The 22,677-nt window shown below is 46.2% G+C and overlaps 1 protein-coding gene across 1 annotated transcript in view; it reads right to left on the bottom strand.

The window, feature by feature from the left end:
• Nucleotides 1–22,677, bottom strand: part of nalcn (sodium leak channel, non-selective) — a 201,010-nt gene that overhangs the window by 98,452 nt on the left and 79,881 nt on the right. The window contains 1 exon segment of the mRNA XM_055636651.1: nucleotides 19,371–19,445. Within this exon segment, the coding sequence (XP_055492626.1) occupies nucleotides 19,371–19,445 (75 nt within the window).

Here is a 22,677-nt window from a genome sequence, read left to right as displayed (position 1 = left end):
GATACAGTACGGAAACAGGCCCTTCATGCCAACCAAGATGTCCCATTCTAAGATACATCCATTATCCCACATTTGTCCTATATCCCTTTAAATCTCAGAGGCACTAATGTTTTATTGTCGTATGTCCTGAAACGGAACAATGAAATTCTTACTTGCAGCAGCACAACAAATATGCAAACATAGCCCAGGTCGCCGGTGAGGCCCGGGACTAGCTACAGTTTTCAGGTCGCCTGCGAGCCCCGGGACTAGCTGCAGTTCCGCGGTTTGGTCCCGGCAGCCGCTAGCAGCCACCCGAGCTACTGAGTGAGTTGCTGCCATGATCCCCAACCCCCTCCTTCTCAACGCTCCTGCCCTCCTCACCCCTGGCGGCCCAGCCATGCTGACCCGGGCCAGACACCCCACACGCTGTGGAGGGAACTCCCCCGCCCCCCAGCGGTGCTGTCCTTTTACAGCCGCTGTACTGAGGGATAGTCAAGTCTATCTTTCTTGGCTAACAATCTAACCTTGGGCCTCCAAGGCGCAGGTAAATTTTCGGGCCTTAGTTTAGGGTAAAAAATAGTGTCTTCATTACTGGGAAATACAGTATATGATATTTATATAAATACTATACTGAGGGGGACCCATTGGGTCCCGTCCCCTCAATGCACGGTTGCGGTGGGGTGGGGCGGCCTGCGGCGTCACACACGCATACTAACCATTCCCCCCCCACACACACACACATACTAACCACCCCTCTTGATATTATATTAATATTATTCATCCGCTCCTTTTACCCCATCCCCGCCCTATCCACTGACGCATAGCCCCCAACTCGCAGGCTCGTCTAGAGAGGGAGGGGGGTAGAGAGAGAGAGAGGGGGCCGAGAGAGATGGCAGAGAGGGCAGAAAGAGAGAGGGGGGCAGAGAGAGAGAGAGAGAGAGGCAGAGAGGCAGAGAGAGAGGGGGGGAGAGAGAGAGAGGGGGGAAAGAGGAGGAGAGAAAGAGAGGGAGAAAGAGAGAGAGAGGGGGGGACAGAGAAGGGGGGACAGAGAAGGGGGACAGAGAGGGGGGAGAGAAGGGGGGACAGAGGGGAGATAGAGGAGGAGCGAGGGGGGAGAGGAGGAGGGGGATAGGGAGAGGGGGGGGGGAGAGGAGGAGGGGGGGGAGGAGAGGAGGAGGGGAAAGGCGGGAGAGGAGGAGGGAGGAGGAGGAGGAGAGGAGGAGGAGGGGGGGAGAGGAGGAGGCGGAAGGGGGGAGGGGAGGGGGGGGGGTGGCCCCGGGCAGCAGCAGCGGCGGCTGGGTGAGGTCACTCGCAGAGCGTGGAACACATTTGTGACGTCATCACGTCATCAGCCAAAGCCGCTCGGTTTTATTTTCTAAGTTATTCCAGATTTTTGAACATTTTAATTAATAACTCGAGAAATAATGCATTAAATTTTCAGATGAGGCGATTTTTGACTTCACGGTATAAATCTCTATGGAATATGTAAAAATTTCACTGTTACCGTATCGTTTTTTTTGAGAAGATGTGATCACACACACACAAACAAATAAATAAATACACACCCACACACATCCAAGATCAGAGTTTTATAGTTATAAATATGGATAAGGATATATATAGTTGTTTGTTATGGTATACATATATTATATACACACACACACACACACACATATATATTTAAACAAACACACAAATACTCAAACTCTCAAACACACAGTCACACTGGTGTCAAGGGAAATATTGAGGTCAAATGAACGTTTCCCAGTTATGATAACATTGCCAACTTTGCTCCAATTTTCAAGGACTAATTGCAAACCAATTAAGTAAATTCATCCATCAGGTTGTTAGAAAAAGCTGCAAATCGTCTCAATGAGCAACTAATATAACCCTGAAACATCATTCAGATGAAAAATTTGAAAGCTTCTTCAATCACCATTAAACTGAGCAATCAAACTTAACACCTTTGACACTGATTGTGAGAATGGCTGGTCGGTCGATCTTTGTCAATTGTCAATCAGCGAGTTCTGGATTTGAGCCTCGCTCCAGGGATTTGAGCATAATGATGCAGCTTTGCACAGGAAGGTTCCCTATTGGTCTCACTGACCTACCAAGGTGACGAGCAGTTACTCCACCAGCTTCCTCCCACATCCCAAAGATGTGGGTTAAACGGCTAAGGTAAACCACCTCTTATTGCGGTTAAGTGTTAAATGTGTCAAACAAGAGCAGTTAATAGGCATGTGTGGCAGGATGTGGTGTTCATGGACATGGGATTGCCCTGCTGCGAGCTACCAAGAACCCAATGAGCAGAATAGCCTGAATCTCTCCAACCCTCTGGCGTCTCTGTATGCTTCCATTACTAGCCTAGATCAACCCTGTTTCTGTGGTTTTACACTGGTAGATTTCAATTGACTCCATCTACACTTCATGTTGCCTTGCCAAAGCCATCAGCATAATCAAGGGCCAGTTTCACCCCAATAACTCCCTCTTGGATGGGACATGGATAGAAAATTGGTTGGCAGACAGGAAGCAAAGAGTAAGGATTAACGGGTCCCTTTCAGAATGGCAGGCAGTGACTAGTGGGGTACCGCAAGGCTTGGTGCTGGGACCGCAGCTATTTACAATATACATCAATGATTTGGATGAAGGGATTCAAAGTAACATTAGCAAATTTGCAGATGACACAAAGCTGGGTGGCAGCATGAACTGTGAGGAGGATGCTATGAGAATGCAGGGTGACTTGGACAGGTTGGGGGAGTGGGCAGATGTATGGCACATGGAGTTTAATGTGGATAAATGTGAGGTTATCCACTTTGGTATCAAAAACAGGAAGGCAGATTACTATCTAAATGGCGTCAAGTTGGGAAAAGGAGAAGTACAACGGGATCTGGGGGTCCTTGTTCATCAGTCTACAAAAGTAAGCATGCAGGTTCAGCAGGCAGTGAAGAAAGCGAATGGCATGTTGGCCTTTATAACAAGAGGAGTCGAGTATATGAGCAAAGAGGTCCTTCTGCAGTTGTACAGGGCCCTAATGAGATCACACCTGGAGTATTGTATGAAGTTTTGGTCCCCTAATTTGAGGAAGGACACTCTTGCTATTGAGGAAGTTCAGCGTAGGTTTACAAGGTTAATTCCCGGGATGGCGGGACTGTCATATGCTGAGAGAATGGACTTGTACACTCTGGAGTTTAGAAGGATGAGAGGCTATCTTATTTAAACATATAAGATTGTTAAGGGTTTGGACACGCTAGAGGCAGGAAACATGTTCCCGATGTTGGGGGAGTCCAGAAGCAGGGGCCACAGTTTAAGAATAAGGTGTAAGCCATTTAGAACAGAGATGAGAAAACACTTTTTCTCACAGAGAGTTGTGAATCTGTGGAATTCTCTGCCTCAGAGGGCGGTGGAGGCCGGTTCTCTGGATACTTTCAAGAGAGAGCTAGGTAGAGCTCTTAAAGATAGTGGAGTCAGGGGATATTTGGAAAAGGCAGGAATGGGGTACTAATTGGGGATGATCAGCCATGATCACATTGAATGGCGGTGCTGGCTCGAAGGGCCGAATGGCCTACACCTGCACCTATTGTCTATTGTCTCTTCTCCCCTCTCCCAACAGGCAAGAGGTACAGAAGTGTGCACACTGTGAACGGCTCGACTGTAATCATGTACAGTCTTTTCGCTGATTGGATAGCACGCAACAAAAAGCTTTTCACTGTACACAAGACAATAACAAGCTAAACTAATCCAAACCAGGATCCGAGCTCTGGGATTCACTCCAAACCTTGCACCTCCTATCTTTAAAGACATTCCTCAAAATCTACCCAATGGCCTACTTGGAATTATCAAGTAGCTGAAGAGAAGCAAATTCATTGGAGAAGCAATCACACTTCATGCTATCAATGTCTCCCACGTACTGCTGATTCTTCAACCGATGGCCACTAGAATCGATAGCCTTGCAGGGTGCAAATTGGCCGCCCTGGTTCGTTCCAACAACCCTGGCACCCAGCCACGTTTACAATGAATGAGAGCCTCTTTGCTACAACTCAAAGGCGCTACAGAAAAGCAAGGCAGCCTTTCTTTTACCATCGGGTGTTTATCACTTTTTCACCAAATGAGAATGTATCCGGCTGTGTAGATTGCAGTGAGATTAATTTGAGGCAGAGGATTACAGGGTATCATTTGTGAATAATGAGTCATGTTGTCGGCACAGGCTCTGCACTTCCTGCTGTGTGTACATCATCATTCACTGCAGAGTTCCCCATGGAGAGCGAGGAGGGGGGGGACTGAGGGAGGGAGTGCCAGAAGGAGGGAGTGATGGAGAGAGGGAGGGGAGGGAGAGAGGGAGTGAGTGAGGGGGAGTGGAAGGGCAGGAAGAGAGTGAGGTTTGGGGAGGAAAAGGGAGAGATGGGAGTGAGAGAGTGGGTAGGAGAGGGAGAGGGAAGAGGAAGGGCGAGGGGGGGTAGGGGAGGGAGAGAGAGGAAGAGGAGGGAATGGAGAGAGAGAGGAGAGAGAGAGAGAGAGAGAGAGAGAGAGAGAGAGAGGAGGAGAGGGAGGGAAGGGGAGTCGGGGAGGGGGAAGAGAGAGAGAGGGGCAGGAGGGAAAGGGAGAAAAAAAACAAAGACAGAGATTTTCCTTTCTAGAACTTCACGTTCCTTTTTAGGTTGTGTCAAAGCCCATAACAGCCAGGAAATGAAACAGAACATGCTAGAACCACTCAGTGGGATTTGGATTGGGGAGGGTAGTGCGGTTCTTCTGATGTGTGCGCTTTGCTGCGAAGCAAGAAAGGTGTCAGCCAATTTGTGCACCAGTAGGTTCCACAGCTAGGAAGGCAACACTGACCACAGAATCCATTCTCTTTGTGACGTTGATCAGTGGATAAACCAGCATGGAGAGCTGAGAAGAATTCACGCCCCCTCCCCCCCATCCCCGATCTTCCTCAAATTACCTCCAGTGGCTGCAGTGGATGGAGCTGCACTTTACCCTCTCTCCTTTATCAGGGCATTGCTCCCTCGGTACAGGTCTGGAGAGTCACTGGGGTGGGATTAGAAACCCGAGAGCCAGCAGGTTCGCACTGAGCCAGCGAAGTCACCCATGACTGGAAAGAGTTATGGGTGACAACAGTGGGCAAGGGAGAGAAGGTGGGTGGTGGAGCAGTGAGTGACACTCTGCCCAGCTGAGAGTTGACGAGTGTGAGAGAGGAAGGGGCCCCGGACATGAAGGCCAAAATAAAGAAAACGCTGCGACACTCGCGACAACGCCAATGACTAATTGCACCCATATTCAAAACTGAATAGGATGTTATTACAGGTGCACAACCTTTTATCCGGAGTTCCAGAAACCGAAAAGCTCCGAAAACCGGCCATTTTTTCCAGATGTCGTCTGCGCACCAAAGCTCGCGTTTGGCGCCAAACTTGACCCAAAACGACCCACGGTCAACCCAGGTCTGTACTACTGTAGCGGCTGCCTCCTCCCTGGAGACCGGGAGACGCTTAAACGTCTGTAAATCATTGCTTAAATGTTAGTCAGTTAGTTTGGAGGGCTTTTATGTGAAAGGGGGGGGGAGTTGAAGGGGTAAACTTTAATTCTTAGTCCCCTACCTGGTCGGAGAGGCGGGGAGCGGTCAATGCCTTACCGGGTCGCTGTGCAGTAAGCTCCGCAGCGCTGTGGCCGGTGGGGCCGCGGGCGGCGCCGGTTGTAGCTCCGACCCCGGCAACTCTACCCCTGGCTGCGAGGCGCTCCAAATCCAGCGCGGCCCGCGGCCGGACGCCCCAGCTCCGCGAATGTCGGGAGTCGGGGGCGTCGCAGCGCTGGGATACCAGCGGGGTGCGGGCAATGCCTTACCGGGTCGCCGTGCGGCAAGCTCCGGAGCGCTGTGGCCGCCAACACACAACATCGCGGAGCGTCGCTGGATTTGGAGCCTCGCAGCCAGGGGTAGAGTTGCCGGGGTCGGAGCTCCAACCGGCGCCGCCCGCGGCCGGACGGAGCCCCCAGCTCCGCGGCTCCAAATCCAGCGACGCTCCGCGAATGTTGGAAGAAGGCGGCCACAGCGCTCCGGAGCTTGCCGCACGGCGACCCGGTAAGGCATTGCCCGCTCCCCGCTGGTATCCCAGCGCTGCGACGCCGCCGACTCCCGACATTCTCGGAGCTGGGACGTCTGGCCGCGGGCCGCGCTGGATTTGGAGCGCCTCGCAGCCAGGGGTAGAGTTGCCGGGGTCGGAGCTACAACCGGCGCCACCCGCGGCCGGACGGAGCCCCCAGCTCCGCGAGGTTGGGAGTCGCCGACCAGGTAGGTAGGGGACTAAGAATTAAAGTTTCCCCCTTCACCCCTACACCACCACCACCACATAAAATCCCTCCAAACTAACTGACTAACATTTATGCAATGATTCTCCCGGTCTCCGGGGAGGAGGCAGCTGCTCCAGACTTTTCAAGCCGCCCGCGCTACCTACCTAATCTACGCTAAAAATCTTCCATTCTGAAATCCGAAAATGTCCGAAATCCGACAAGTGTCTGGTCCCAAGGCTTTCGGATAAAAGGTTGTGCACCTGTAGTAGGAAGGAACTGCAGATGCTGGTTTACACCAAAGATAGACACAAAATGCTGGAGTTACTCAGCAGGACAGGCAGCATCTCTGGGCAGAAGGAATGGGTGACGTTTCGGGTCGAGACTCTTCTTCAGACTCGGGTTTCGACCCGAAACGTCTCTCATTCCTTCTATCCAGAGATGCTACCTGTCCCGCTGAGTTACTCCTGCATTTTGTGTCCACCCAGGATGTTATTACCATTATAACATAGGAACATTATCAGCTGGGAAGCAGTTATCTTATTGTCTATTGACTTTGGGAGAACTGGGGATGGGGACTGGACATTGTGCCTTCCCTCACAGTGGTAACCATTGTGGGGGGGGATGATTTTTGTGTGCAAGTGATTATTTTAGTTTGTGTCCAAGATGGCTGTCGGAAGGGAGAGTGTACGCTGGCGCGGTTTAGCTGCCGCTGCTCTCTCTTCACATTGTGTTTTTGATTTTTTTTTTTCTTTGGATCGAATTCTGTCTTTAATTTGTGTATTGGTGATGTCTTTATTATTTATTTTACTCCGATTATATGTTTTTTACTCTTGTTAAATTCTGTAAGGTGTCCTTGAGACTTTTGAAAGGCGCCCATAAATAAAATGTATTATTATTATTATTACCAACAGTATAGGAAGAGTACAGAGCAGCGCCTGAGTTGTACAGTGGGTCAGTAATGGAGTTTGGGAGGATGTTGAAGGAATGCAGTCCATATTTCTGGAACCCCAATGATCCATCATATTCAGAAACATCTCTCCGGCCCATTGAACCTTCAGTTAATTCAAAGACATTGAATCGGTAAGGCTTACCAGATTGCGGACCAAGTGTTGGAAAGCTTGATTAAAATTGATGTTTACTTAGTGGTTGGCATGAACATGGTAGATGGAAGAGTCTGTTTCTGTGTTAAATGACTCTATGACATCTACCATGTCACATCTCCTCTTTCTCCATTCCAGAGTGAAAAGCTAAAGTGGCGTGTGGAGGTAAAAATGCAGATCAATTATTTTTCAGAAAGGGTCTAAAAACCATTAATTTTAAAGACACAATGCGGAAACAGGCCCTTCGGCACACCGAATCCACGCCGACCAGCCATTACCCCGTACACTAACACTGGGGGCAATTTACAAAAGCCAATTAACCTACAAACCAGTACGTCTTTGGAGTGTGGGAAGAAACCGGAGCACCCAGAGAAAATCCATGCTGTCACAGAGAGAACGTACAAATTCTGTACAGATAGCACCCATAGTCAGGATTGAACCTGGGTCTCTGGCGTTGTGAGGCAGCAACTCTACCGCTGAGCTACCATGCCTGGCAACCTGCCTGTTCCTTGCTTTAACTGCCAGGTATTCTGTGCGTGAGAACTAGGCTGTGGAAGGGTAGCAGAAGGGGTGGATTTATGCCAATTTTGCATCACAGATTTGGCAAAGTCTCCATCTGATCAGATGTGAGGGCAGTTCCACCACACACTCGCCAGGAACACTCATCCAGAGGGCCCCACCTTGCACGGACGAAGGGTTATCATTTGCTCATGTTTCACAGGCATTGCCTCTTTAAACACAAGCAACGTACAAGGATTTGCATAATTCTGCACACACAGATGCCGCTGCACACTTTACAAAAAAATCAAATACCAGAATAGAACCTCATTAAACTGTTCAGAGAATGTATCCCTCGTTTGACATCAAGTACTTTTGTGATTGACACATACCTCCCTGCTTCCCGCTTCGAAAGCAAGTAACCAATTTAAAACACTACTCAAGAACCCTCAGTAATACATTATTATATGACAGGAGCGGGTTTAAAACGCTATCCCGCAGTCTAGCAGAGGTACAGAATGCACAGTACAGGATCAGGCCATTCGGCCCTTCTGCTCCGTGTTACACATCTGCTCCGGCTTCTTATTGAGGCTCGTTTTCAACACTATTTGCTGCCTCTGCCGTCTCTCACGGTCGAGTTATTTCCCTTCAATAGTCCATTACAATGTTCTGCACACATTCCGTGTTGTATCTTATGATAGACAATAGACAACAGGTGCAGGAGTAGGCCATTCGGCCCTTCCAGCCAGCACTGCCATTCAATGTGATCATGGCTGTTGATCACAATGCGGAGGTATCACCTCCAGCTTACAAATAATTTACTGAACTTCTTTGAAGAAGTGACGTGCTCTGGATAGGGTGGATGGACTCAACTTGGATCTCCATCAGGCATTTGACAATTTACCCTGTCAAAGGTTATAGTTGAAAATAAAGCGTTTATGCTGTAGTTTTTTGGCACAGATGAAAGATTGGCTAGCCAACAGGAAAGGGAATTGAATACAAAGGTAAGGAGGTTGTGATCAGCTGCAGAGGGGGTTAATAATGCCGTGCCCAGACTCCTTATTAATGGAAGAAAGTTATTGAATTCAGTGAAGGATTACTAGATTAATACCTGGAACAGGCAAATTATTTTATGAAGAAAAGTTGGCAGGTGACGCTTGTATCTACTGAAGGATAAGAGGTGACTCAATTGAAACGTTTTAGATCTTGAGGGATCTTGACAGGGTAGATGTTTCCTTTTGAGGGAGAATATAGAACTGAGGCATCACTGCTCCAAATAAGAAGTCATCCATTAACCTGTTCACTGCCATGTTTATTTTTCCACCAGTGGCCATGACCTGAGCATACTCTGAACAGGTTAAATACAAAGATGTGGTGAATTGTTTCTCTCAGAGGGTTGCGAGTCCCAGAAACTCTCTTGAAGTTGACATAAGAGGACTCATGTCAGCTCAAGACTTAGAAAAACTTGTACATGCCTTTATTACTAGTAGGCTAGATTATTGTAACGGTCTCCTTGCAGGTCTTCTGAAAAAAACTGTCAGGCAGCTACAGCTTGTTCAGAACGCTGTTGCTAGAGTTCTAACAAAGACCAAAACATTTGAACACATTACACCGATTCATAAATCCTTATATTGGCTCCCTGTATGTCAGAGAATTGATTTCAAAATCCTGCTGCTCACCTATAAATCACTACATGGTTTAGGGCCAAAGTATATCACTGACATGCTTCCATTATATAAGCCTTCTAGACCGCTAAGATCTTCTGAGACCAATCTGTTAGTGATTCCCAGAGTAAATACAAAACATGGCAAAGCAGAATTTAGTTACAATGCAACAAATAGCTGGAATAAAGTTCATGAAGATTTAAGACTTGCCTCAACTTTGACCACTTTTAAAACAAGACTGAAAACTTTTATGTTTACTTTAGCTTTCAGCTAAATCTTAACTACATTGCACGTTTAACTTTTGCACTTTTTATAATGCATTTTTAACTTTGCTTTTATTTTCTTTTAATTCTTCTATTTTATTTAATTTTATTATTTCATTTTATTGTATGACATGTTTTTTATGTGAAGCACTTTGAGTCTGCCTCGTGTATGAAATGTGCTATATAAATAAAGTTGCCTTGCCTTGCCTTGCCTTGAAAGTGTGGTGGAAGCAGTGTCTTTGAGTGTTTTCAAGTACAATCAGGTTCTGGATAAAGAAAGGGGGTCAAAGAAAGCTGGACCAAAGGCATATGAAGAAGGAACCGGGGATCTTATCTTCTGCGTCCTCAAGGTCGGCTGCGGGAGAGGGCCCCCGGGGCACAAAGGTTGAAGATAACCGAGCAAGGAAAAGGACGATGGTTCGCAGGACGACTGGATGGAGGCGGCCGCTGCAATGGGCCTTTATGACCAAATGCAGTTGGGACTGTGAAATGGCGGTAAAACCTGGAGACTCGTGCATTTTGACTCAGTGACTCCGTTTCTATGTATTATTTACTTGTTCTATGGCAAAGATCTTAGTGATCTGTATGCAGAAAAAAAAATGTCGCTGTACCTTGGTACACATGATAATAAAAAACAGTGAACCTTTGAAAGATTACTGTAGCTTGACAGGAAAGTGGAGTTAAGGATCCGAACAGATCACCAAAATGTTATTAAATAGTGAGTGGGTCCATCTGTTCTAGATCTGCATTTATGTATGTTTATTACCTCGAACATTAACTGAAGTGGCTTGAAAGTGTGAAAACTGATTTGAGCTCCTGCTTATGAAACTATGCATGTACTCACTGGGCAGCTGTGGCTGCTGGCTTGGTGATGATTGAGTTAATTGGTGCCTACACCACAAGGACAGCATGGTGATGCAGTGGTAGAGTTGCTGCCTTACACTACCAGAGATCCGGGTTCGATCCCGACTATGGGTACTGAACGGAGTTTGAACGTTCTCCCCGTAACAGCGTGGGTTTTCTCTGGATGCTCTGGTTTCCTCTACACTCTAAAGTCTTACAGATTTGTAGATAATTGGCTTCTGTAAAAATTGCAAATTGTCCCTGGCGTGTAGGACAGTGCTAGTGTACGGGGACCGCAAGTCGGCGCGAACCTGGTGGGCCGAAGGGCCTGTTTCCTCACTGTAACTCTAAACCAAACTAAACAAAGTTGAAAACCAACACAGAAGAAGTCTGAAGAAGGGTCTTGACCCAAAATGTCACACATTCCTTCTCTCCAGAGATGCTGCCTGTCCCGCTGAGTTACTCCAGCATTTTTTGTCTACCAGACAGAGAATATTGGGATTGGTTGACTGGAGAAAGCATCTTTTAAATCTTCCTCCACATTAACCTAGCCCTGGCGTTCACCTCAATCCCACCCCGTGTGAGGGTTCTCCCCATTCCCTGGAGAAAGAAGATTCTCCCAAATGTTCTACTGGATTTATGATGCCTGTCTTATTGCTATTCCGCCCAGTTCCAAGACCATGACAGAATGACATTTTTCTTGCTGCGTAGAACCACTGCGTCAGTGCCAGAGACCCAGGTTCATTCTAGACCCCAGGTGCTGTCTGTATCTCATTTTTTTTTTCTCGAGATGCTCCAGTCTCCTCCCATATACTAAAAGATATGCAGAATGGCCCGGTAAATTGGCCCAAGGTGAATGTTGGAATCTGGGGAGAGTTGGTGGGAATGTGGAGAGCTTAAGACGGAAAGAGTGCAGAGAACAATTATGAGGACGTTGCCAGAATTTGAGGGCTCGAGCTATAGGGAGAGGTTGGGCAGGCTGGGACTACAGTCTTTGGAGTGTAAGAGGATGAGAGGGGATCTTATAGAGCTGTACAAGAACATGAGGTGGTATAAATGCACAGAGTTTTTTTACCCAGAGTCAGCAAATTAAAAACTAGGGGACACAGGTCTAATGTGGGGGGAAAGATTTAATAGGAACCTGAGGACAACTTTTTCACACAACGGGTGGTGGATACATGAAACAAGCTGACAGAGGAGGTAGTTGAGGAAGGTGCCATGACAACATTTAAAAGGCGTTTGTACAGGTACATGGATAGGAAAGGTTTAGAGGGATATGGGCCAAATGCACGCAGGTGGGACGGGTGTAGATGGGGTACATTGCTCAACATGACTGTGCTGGATGACTATGATAAAACAGAATTAGTCGAGATGGATGGTCAGCGCGGACTCAATGGGCCAAAGGGCCAGTTTCTGCGCTGTATCTTTCTATCTCTAATGAGCAAATTTGTCTTTCGATCAGCAATGCATTTGTCAGTGTGTTGTACTCGGTTTCCAAGCATGGGATCGTTCGAGTTCTAGTATTTTACATGCCTCCCAGCCAGAGGTGAGCGCTACCCTCAAATTTCAGCAACTATTCCTCTCGCAAGCCCACTGGCAAGAGCCCTTTTGAAAGTTATTATTGAACGCACTAGTAACATCCTACAAGTAAATTATTTTATGATCTTTTATAGAACACTTTGTCTCCAGGGAGAGAACATTATGATTTCATCTTTGAGTGTTTTATGGGGAGAAGTATTGAAATCTTTGATTCGGAAGGCAGATGCCATAACGAGAAGGTGTGAGTTTGAAAGGCATTGTATGTTATTCATTAATGGCAATGTTTTAGATTGCTTTAAATTCCTGTCCCACACACTTCCACCCTTTCAAACTTGCTTGTGAGTTTTCATTCAGGTTTTATTTATTACAACTAGAAGTAATTTTTCCTTGCTCTCGCAGATAGATACAGCATAGAAACAGACCTTTAACCCACTGTCTGTACCAACCATCAACCACCCACTCACACTAGGACCAAGTTAACCTTAAAAAGAAATTCTCACATTCCCATCTGCTCCCCCCAGATTTTGCACTCACCTACACACTAGGACAATTTAAAGAAATCAATTAATTAACCACCCCAGCCATCTTTGGGATGAGGGAAGAAAGCAGATCATCCATGAGAAACTCATGCAGTTACAGGGAGGTTATGCAAACTCTCCATGGACAGCACCTGAGGTCGGGATTGAACCTGGGTCTCTGACACTGTGAGTCGAGGGTTCTGCCAGCTGTGCCACTGTACTGCCCAAGGTCCCCGTGTGTGCCAGTTGGGGCTCGATGTGGGTGGCACCCTCATCTCCAGGTCTGATCCATACAACGTAAACTTCACCTGTGGTGCAGTTCTGACATTGCTGCCAGGGGGTGCTGTCGTCTAAATAAGACATCAATTTAAGGTCCAATCGGCTCCGTTTGGTAAACCCAAGAGATGCCATGGCACTACTCCGAAGCATCCGAGGTGATCTCCACAGTATTGGGGGGAAGGGGAGATAACACCACCAAAACAGATCTATTTATTGTCACCATACTGGTTTATGGGTTTGCTGTGCAAAATCAGAATGCAAATTTATGGATTATAGAAATATTTCATTGCAAAGAATTTGGGACCATCCTGATGTTGTTCCTGCTGTAGTTGGAGAGGGTCCAGAGGATGATCACAGGAATGATGGGTTAACATATGATGAGCGTTTCACGGAACTGCGCCTGTACTCACTGGAGTCTAGAAAGTTGAGGGGGGGGGGGGGGGGGGAATCTCATTGAAACTTACCAAAAAGTGAAAGGCCTGGATAGAGTGGATGTGGAGAGAATGTTTCCACTAGTGGAAGAGTCTAGAACCAGAGGCCATATCCTCAATAAAAGGACATATCATTAGAAAGGAGATAAGAAGGAATTTAGTCAGAAGGTGGTGAATCTGTGGAATTAATTGCCACAGAGGTTGTGGAGGCCATCAATCGATATAATTCTTGATTAGTATGGGTGTCAGGGGTTACGGGGAGAAGGCAGGAGAATGAGCTTGTGATGGAAAGATAGATCAGCAATTATTGAATGGCGGAGTAGACTAGATGGACCGAATGGCTCCTATAACTTATGAACACATGCAAAATGATTTCTTAATGTATGCACTGGGTTGGCTATTTACCTTGTTCCACTACATTGCTGCATCAATCTAATTCAGGTTGGGAACAACAAGCGCTCCAGCCGGTTTGTGCATTCATGTCCCAATCCTTGTTGCTTTATTTGCAAACCCACCACTATGCCTCAAAAAACCTGCAATGGGGAATATCTCATAAGTGGAACGAGATGAAGACAGAAAAATCTTGAGGTACCTGACTTAAAAACATTTTCAGTAATTGATACAGAAGTATGATTTTTTAAAAGAACATGGCTGGACCAGATCTAATCTCAGTTCTGAATCTTGCCCCCTGGCTACTGATCGATTTCATTGCTTTTAGAGTCTTAGTATTTTCATCAGGAATCAAACAATAGAATTATTGTGTGGTTCTAACTGAAATTAACCAATTTGCCTCCTGTGGGTTTGAGGCTGCGTTATTTAATACAACTTGACTTTGGGAAAAGAGTGTGCGTTGACAGGCTGCAGTGCTGCCTTGAGCAGAACCCTGGTCTGGGTCTTTCCAGAAATTGCTTTCATTTCAAAAATTTACTGACTTAAACAATTGAAGGCATGAGAAAGGAAAACAATTTTAAAGTAGAACTGCATGCCCAGAGGCGATTAGAATGTACATGCAATGCACTTAACGTCAACATCCCTCTTTAACCCTAGTCGTCCTTGCAGTATCTTGCGACAGATTCACAAGCTCAAACAAAATCTCTCATATATAACTGCATGCCAAAGCATGGGACACTCCACAGATGCTGCACAACTTGCTGAGTTTCCCCAGCAGTTTTTTTTTTTACCGTTTGGACTTGGAGCAATGAAGAGATGTTTCGGCAACTGATTGCCTTCGATGTCACGGGCACAGACTGTACCACAAGCTGGTCGCTCATTAATCTATGTACTCATAAACCCCAGTGGGACATTCCAAGAATGTCGAGCGAGGCAGCAAAAATTTCCATCCACAATGGGAGGGCATTTGGGGTAGGGCCGGGGAAAATCAGTCAACAGCTTCAAAACAATGACAGACCAGTTGGATCCGATTATCTGTCTCGATTCATATTGGAGAGAATTTCATCCATTTCAACTTCCCCCCCCCCTCAAGAAATTAAAGTGTGAGAATGCACACTTCCAGGTACAGGGACAGTTTCTTCTTCGCTGTTATCAGGCAACAGAGCCATCCTATCAACAAGTAGAGCGGCCCTGAGCTTCCATCTACCTCACTGGGAACTCTCAGACTATTTATAATCTGACTTTACTGGACTTTGTCTTGCACTAAACATTATTCCGTTTATCATGTATCTGTACACTGCGGACAGCACGATTGTAATCAAGTGCAGTCTTACTGCTGACTGGTAAGCACGCAACAAACGCTTTTCACTGTACATCGGTATACGTGACCATAAACTAAACTAAATTAATCCCTAGCATTGGCTTATTTGGGGGATGAGTGTTCCAGATCCCACAGCTCTGTGCTATGTTCCTGCCATCACTCCTGAACACTAGATTTGTATTTTATGGTTGTGGAGTTATACAGAATGGAAACAGGCTCTTCTGCCCATTCAATCTGCTCCGGTACTAAATGAAAGCTGTCCGTTCTCTCCAAGGCTTTGCCAGATCTATGAACATGCCTTCAAGTTGTCCCTTTCCCCCAGCCATGCAGTTAATGGACTTGCTCCTTACAGCGCCAGCAGTCTGGGACTATTCCTGATCTCAAATGCGTCCGCGTGGAGCTTGCACATTGCCAACGTGGGTTTCCCCCGCACGTTCCCGTTATCTCCCACGTTCCACTTCAGTGCAGGTTGGTAGAGTCACACAGCGTGAAAACAGGCCCTTCAGCCCAACTCGTCCATGCCAACCAAATTGCCAAACTGAGCTAATCCCACTTACCTAAATTTGGCTCATATCTTTCTAAACATTTACGCTAATTCTATGTTTAACTTCTATGTGGACAAGCTTTTCCCTTTGAGAATAGGGAAGATTCAAACAAGAGGACATGACTTCAGAATTAAGGGACAGAAGTAATATGAGGGGGAACTTCTTTACGCAGAGAGTGGTGGCGGTGTGGAATGAGCTCCCAGTGGAAGTGGTGGAGGCAGGTTCATTGGTATCATTTAAAAATAAATTGGATAGGCATATGGATGAGAAGGGAATGGAGGGTTATGGTACGAGTGCAGGCAGGTGGGACTAAGGGGAAAAAGATTTGTTCGGCATGGACTTGTAGGGCCGAGATGGCCTGTTTCCGTGCTGTAATTGTTATATGGTTATATGGTTATATGTTATTCCGGTGGGTGTATGGAATGAGCTGCCGGAGGAGGTAGTTGATGCAGGTACTATCACAACATTAAAAATAAATCAGGTACATGGATAAGAGAGGTTTGGAAGGATGTAGGCTAAATGTGGGTAGGTGGGACGAGTGTAGATGGATCGTGAGCAAGCTTATTTCTGATGGCAGGAGTGTGGACATGGTGGTGTGGGTCTCTGATGATGCTGGCCGCCTTTGAGGCAGCGACTCTTGTAGATCCCTTTGATGGTAGGGAGGTCAGTACCCATGTTGGACTGGGCAGTGCTCACCACATTTTGCAATCTACTTGGTTCCTGGGCGTTCGAGTTGCCAAACAATGTTGCCTACACCTGTAGAGGCTTAAGAGAATATTCGTGGACATACCGAATCTCCTCAATCTTCTAAGGAAATAGAGGTGTGATTGGGTTTTCTTTATGATTGCATCAATGTGCTGGGTCCAGGAGAGATCTTCTTCGATATGCACGCCCGGGCATTTGAAGCTTTTGATTCTCCACCTCTGTCCTCAAGGACTGCAGTGGTTCAAGACAGCAGCATACCACCACCTTCTTGAGGGTAATAAGGGATAGGCAATTAAATGCTCGTTCAGCCTGCAAAACCCACAACCCTTGATTAATAAATTAAAAAGTCTCCTCAGGGCTGGTAGGGGAACCTTTGGACCACACAGTCAATCACAGATCAAGCTGGGTATCAATGGTTGCGTGGGCTGGAAGTAATGAAAGGAACACCAGCCGAGTGATGGACATTTCTAACAGTGCCAATTACATCCCACACACACTCTCACAACATTAACACTACACAATTATTCACCCCTTCGCCAGCTAATACTTTCTACTGAATCTAAAACCATCATGTTGCTGGGTCCAGCTTTGTGTCAGGTTGTGGTGTGGGAAGACAGCTTCCTCACTGGACCTCTGCAGGTCTGAGGATAAGATTACTGTTTCCATTCACGATCAACTGTGCTGCATGGGTGCAGGCTCCACCCATTTACAAATCTTGGTACACCAATGCATGAACTGCAGTCTGTACCTTCAATATGGTGGCGGCGGCAATAGGCAATAGACAATAGACAATAGGTGCAGGAGTAGGCCATTTGGCCCTTTGAGCCAGCACCGCCATTCAATGTGATCTGATCATGGCTGATCATCCCCAATCAGGACCCCGTTCCTGCCTTCTCCCGATTTCCCCTGATTCCGCTATTTTTAAGAGCCCTATCTAGCTCTCTCTTGAAAGCATCCAGAGAACATGCCCCCGCCGCCCTCTGAGGCAGAGAATTCTACAGACTCACCACTCTCTGTGAGAAAAAGTGTTTCCTCGTCTCCTAAATGGCTTACTCCTTATTCTTAAACTGTGGACCCTGGTTCTGGACTCCCCCAACATCGGGAACATGTTTCCTGCCTCTAGCGTGTCCGAGCCCTTAACAATCTTATATGTTTCAATGAGATTACCTCTCATCCTTCTAAACTCCAGCGTGTACAACCCCAGCTGCTCCATTCGCTCAGCATATGACAGTCCCGCCATCCCGGGAACTAACCTTGCAAACTTACGCTGCACTCCCTCAATAGCAAGAATGTCCTTCCTCAAATTAGGGGACCAAAACTGCACACAATACTCCAGGTGTGGTTTCACTAGGGTTCTGTACAACTGCAGAAGGACCTCTTTGTTCCTATATTCAATTCCTCTTGTTATAAAGGCCAACATGCCATTCGCTTTCTTCACTGCCTGCTGTACCTGCATGCTTACTTTCATAGACTGATGTACAAGAACCCCCAGATCCCGTTGTACTTCCCCCTTTCCCAACTTGACGCCATTTAGATAGTAATCTAACAGAAGAAAAGAATGATGCCTATAGGTGGGCCGGGGGATACCTCACACACCCTCGGACTCGCTCGGAGGAGCTCTGGGTCGGCTGTGGGAAGTGCCCCGGGGCACTGAGGCTGAGCAATGACCAGAGTATCAGCGCACTTGTGCATTGGCTGCAGTCCACACTCATTTGCAACCCTTTACATGTTCGTGCATCCTATGCATTGCCTGCTGTCCATACTCCTTCATAAACCTCTACACCCATGCATCCAGATGCACGAACTGCAGTTCAGAAATCACTATGCATTTCAGTTCAGTTCAGTTTATTGTCACGTGTACCGAGGTAGAGAAAAAAGCTTTTGTTGTGTGCTAACCAGACAGCAGAAAGACAATACATGATTACATGATACATCGAGCCATTTACAGGGTATCAATACATAAGGGAATTACCTTTAGTGCAAGTTAAAGCCAGCAAAGTCAGATCAAGGAAAGCTCGAGGGTCACCAATGAGGTAGAACATAGTTCAGTACTGCTCTCATGTTGTGGTAAGAGACAAATTGGCCTCAACTGCCTTCTGAGGCAGAGAATTCCACAGATTCAAAACTCTCTGGGTGGTTCAGTTGCCTGATAACAGCTGGGAAGAAACTGTCCCTGAAATTGGAGGTGTGCGTTTTCACACTTCTATACCTTTTGCCTGATGGGAGAGGGTAGAAGAGGGTGGCCAGGGTGCGACTCGTTCTTGATTATGCTGCTGGCCTTGAGGCAGCGTGAGGTATAACTGGAGTCAATAGAAGGGAGGTTGGTTTGTGTGATGGTCTAGGCTGTGTCCACAATTCGCTGCAATTTCTTGTGATCTTGGATGGAGTTGTTCCCAAACCAAGTTGTGATGCATCCTGATTCTCTGGGGACAATGGTGTTTTGTCAACACAGTGATCCTTGACACTCAGCTCCATGCTGCAATCACATGATCTGCCGGGCAGCCCATCGCTGCCTGTACTTACTGGAATTTAGGATGAGGAGGGACCTCATTGAAATGTACAGAATAGTGAAAGGCTTGTATGGATGTGGAGAGGATGTTTCCACCAGTGGGAGAGTCTCTTCATATGGGAAAGTCCAGGACTAGAGGTCATAGCCTCAGAATTAAAGGATGTTCCTTTAAGAAGGAGATAAGGAAGAATTGCTTTAGTCAGAGGGTGGTGAACCTGTGGAATTCTTTGCTACAGAAGGCTGTAGAGGCCAAGTCAATGGATATTTTTACGACAGAGATAGATAGATTCTTGATTACTATGGGTGTCAGGGTTTATGGGGTGAAGGCAGGAGAATGGGGTTAGGAGGGAGAGATAGATCAGCCATGATTGAATGGTGATGACTTGATGGGCTAAATGGCCTAATTCTACTCCTATCACATGACCTTATGCCCATGCAAGCTTCACACTGCTGAGACATTCGCATAAGGGAAGTAGTTCTCCAAAGTCAGCGGGAAAAGCACGTTACCTGCTTCAGTTTCTTCAGATCCTCATCCAGCTCGAGATTGTCCAGAATGACGGCAACGAACAGGCTCAGGAGAATCTGCACAACAATTGAAACTCTTTTCAGAAGGTACTAACACAAACAAGCAGTCGTTTATACAATCAATATTTTTTCCTGGAGATCTAATGAATAGATTCACTGTACCTTAATTGGTAGATGTGACAATAAACTGACCTTGAAACCTTGAACAGTATTTACATGTATTACATTAAATGTATGCTACATTTATACGTAGCATAAATGGGGAAACGCATCAAACCATTAGCAGCAAAGGGGCATTCACATCCTCTGGTTAATGTTGGTGTTTCTGCTCCATACCAGCATCCACCCAGCCCCACTCTCCCCATCACCATCACCCTCTTTCTCTCTCCCGCATGTTTACCCAGCTTCCCTTTAAACCTGCCTCTACTCCTTAATGCCCCTGTCCTACTTAGGAAACCTGAACGGAAACCTCTGGAGACTTTGCGCCCTACCCAAGGTTTCCGTGCGGTTCCCAGAGGTTGCAGGTGGTTGCAGGTAGTGGAAGCAGGTAGGGAGACTGACAAAAACCTCCAGGAGCCACACGGAAACGTTGGGTGGGGCGCAAAGTCTCCAGAGGTTTCCGTTCAGGTTTCAATAAGTGGGACAGGGGCATAACTCCATCAATCTCTATGACAGCGAGGCCAATATTCCTCCTGCTCTTTCTTACTTATTACGATATAGGAGTCAGTCATACAGAATGGAAATTGGCCCTTCAGCTCAGCATGAGCATGCCGACCTTTTTAACTTATCAATCAACATTCATCCCATTTTGCCTGCATTACAACGCCTCACCTGATCTTGCTCCTTGGCATTTCTGCAGCTATTCACTCAACATTCTCATCAATTTCGTTTGATTCTTTGCCTACCCTTCTCGACTCTGGGTGCAATTTACAGTGGACAATTAACCTACAAGCCCATCTTTAGGATGTGGGAGGAGACCGGATCACCCAGGTGAAACCCGTATGGAAAGAATGTGAAAACTGCATACATGCAGTAAACCAAATAAACCATATAACAATTACAGCACGGAAACAGGCCATCTCGGCCCTACAAGTCCGTGCCGAACAATTATTTTCCCTTAGTACCACCTGCCTGCACTCATACCATAACCCTCCATTCCCTTCTCATCCATATGCCTATCCAATTTATTTTTAAATGATACCAACGAACCTGCCTCCACCACTTCCACTGGAAGCTCATTCCAGACCGCTACCACTCTCTGAGTAAAGAAGTTCCCCCTCATGTTACCCCTAAACTTCTGTCCCTTAATTCTGAAGTCATGTCCTCTTGTTTGAATCTTCCCTATTCTCAAAGGGAAAAGCTTGTCCACATCAACTCTGTCTATCCCTCTCATCATTTTAAAGACCTCTATCAAGCCCCCCCTTAACCTTCTGCGCTCCAAAGAATAAAGACCTAACTTATTCAACCTTTCTCTGTAACTTAGTTGTTGAAACCCAGGCAACATTCTAGTAAATCTCCTCTGTACTCTCTCTATTTTGTTGACATCCTTCCTATAATTGGGTGACCAAAATTGTACACCATACTCCAGATTTGGTCTCACCAATGCATTGTACAATTTTAATATTACATCCCAGCTTCTATACTCAATGCTCTGATTTATAAAGGCTAGCATACCAAAAGCTTTCTTTACCACCCTGTCTATATGAGATTCCACCTTCAAGGAACTATGCATGGTTATTCCCAGATCCCTCTGTTCAACTGCATTCTTCAATTCCCTACCATTTACCATGTACGTCCTATTTTGATTTGTCCTGCCAAGGTGTAGCACCTCACATTTATCAGCATTAAACTCCATCTGCCATCTTTCAGCCCATTCTTCGAAATGGCCTAAATCACTCTGTAGACTGGAAGCTAAACAGGCAATGACTTGAACTTAATAAAGCACCTCTAACATGGTGAAGCACCACAGCGTGTTTCAGGAAGTATTATCAAACTGAGTTTGACACAAATCACACGGGAGACATTAGGACGGTGAATAGAGCCTGGAAATGATTGAGGCTAAAAGGAATATCTAACGCTTGGGTTTAAAGGGTAAGAGACTGGCAGAGGATGAGACAAGGAATTCAGTGGAAGACATTTCCACTTGTGGGATACTCCAGAATAGATCCATAAATCTATGACACTGAAGATACACAAAATGTTGGAGTAACTCAGCGGGACAGGCAACTCCTCTGGAGAGTACCTGAGGTCAGGATCGAACCTGGATATCCTGAAGCTAAGGCAACAGCACCACGTGTTATATCAATGGGATGAAAGAGGTTTTGCCTGGACTTTTAATTGGATTGTCAATGATTTATGGATCTATTCTGGAGTATCCCACATGGAAATGTCTTCCACTGAATTCTTTAAACCCAAGCGTTAGATATTCCTTTTAGCCTCAATCATTTTCCAGGCTCTATTCACCGTCCTAATGTCTCCCATGTGATTTGTGTCAAACTCAGTTTGATAATACTTCCTGAAACACGCTGTGGTGCTTCACCATGTTAGAGGCGCTTTATTAAGCTCAAGTCATTGCCTGTTTAACTTCCAGTCAGGAAAACATGAGATTAATCTTGATTACCTGTCACTTAGTATCAAACATCAAAGCACGAAATAAACTGCAAAGAACAAATGTTCCCTTGCAACAATTAACATTATTCTACATTTTAAAGCATGTTAGTGCCATCCCAGAAACTTAATGTAATTCCACACATTAAAGAGGATGCACTATGGTCATGTGTGTATATTCTCCCTTTTATGAATGTTTCTCCTCTGTATTACAGCTCCTGCCCACTTGCAATGTGAGGAAGATTTCAATCATGTTATTCCAGCCTCTTTTTCCAATCGGTTTACTTTCCCCGTGCCCTCAGGGTTTGATCCTTCTGTTGACAGGTACACTCTCTTTTAACTCACAACACAATAAGAGAATCTACAAGGAGGGGGGTCACTATTCAGAAGTGGGCAACAGCCAGGGAGATAGTGCAGAGAACTGAAACATAAGAGTTTCCTGACTAATGGTAAAGAGGAAAGAAGAGGCTTGCATTCCTATGGCGCCTTTCAGACCTCCAGGACATATTGTCTCTCTCATCCAATGGATTGTACTCACTATTGTATGCAGGAAACAGGGCAGTCAGTTAGTGTGCAACAAGAGCCCTCAATCAATAAAGAGTAGGAAGGAACTGCAGATGCTGGTTTACACTGAAGATAGACACAAAATGCTGGAGTAACTTAGCAGGACAGGCAACTCCTC

This window comes from Leucoraja erinacea, chromosome 6, assembly GCF_028641065.1.
Source record: "Leucoraja erinacea ecotype New England chromosome 6, Leri_hhj_1, whole genome shotgun sequence".
Lineage (NCBI taxonomy): Eukaryota > Metazoa > Chordata > Chondrichthyes > Rajiformes > Rajidae > Leucoraja > Leucoraja erinaceus.
The sequence above is the reverse complement of the archived record's forward strand: the minus strand, read 5'-3'. Positions and strand labels throughout refer to the sequence as shown.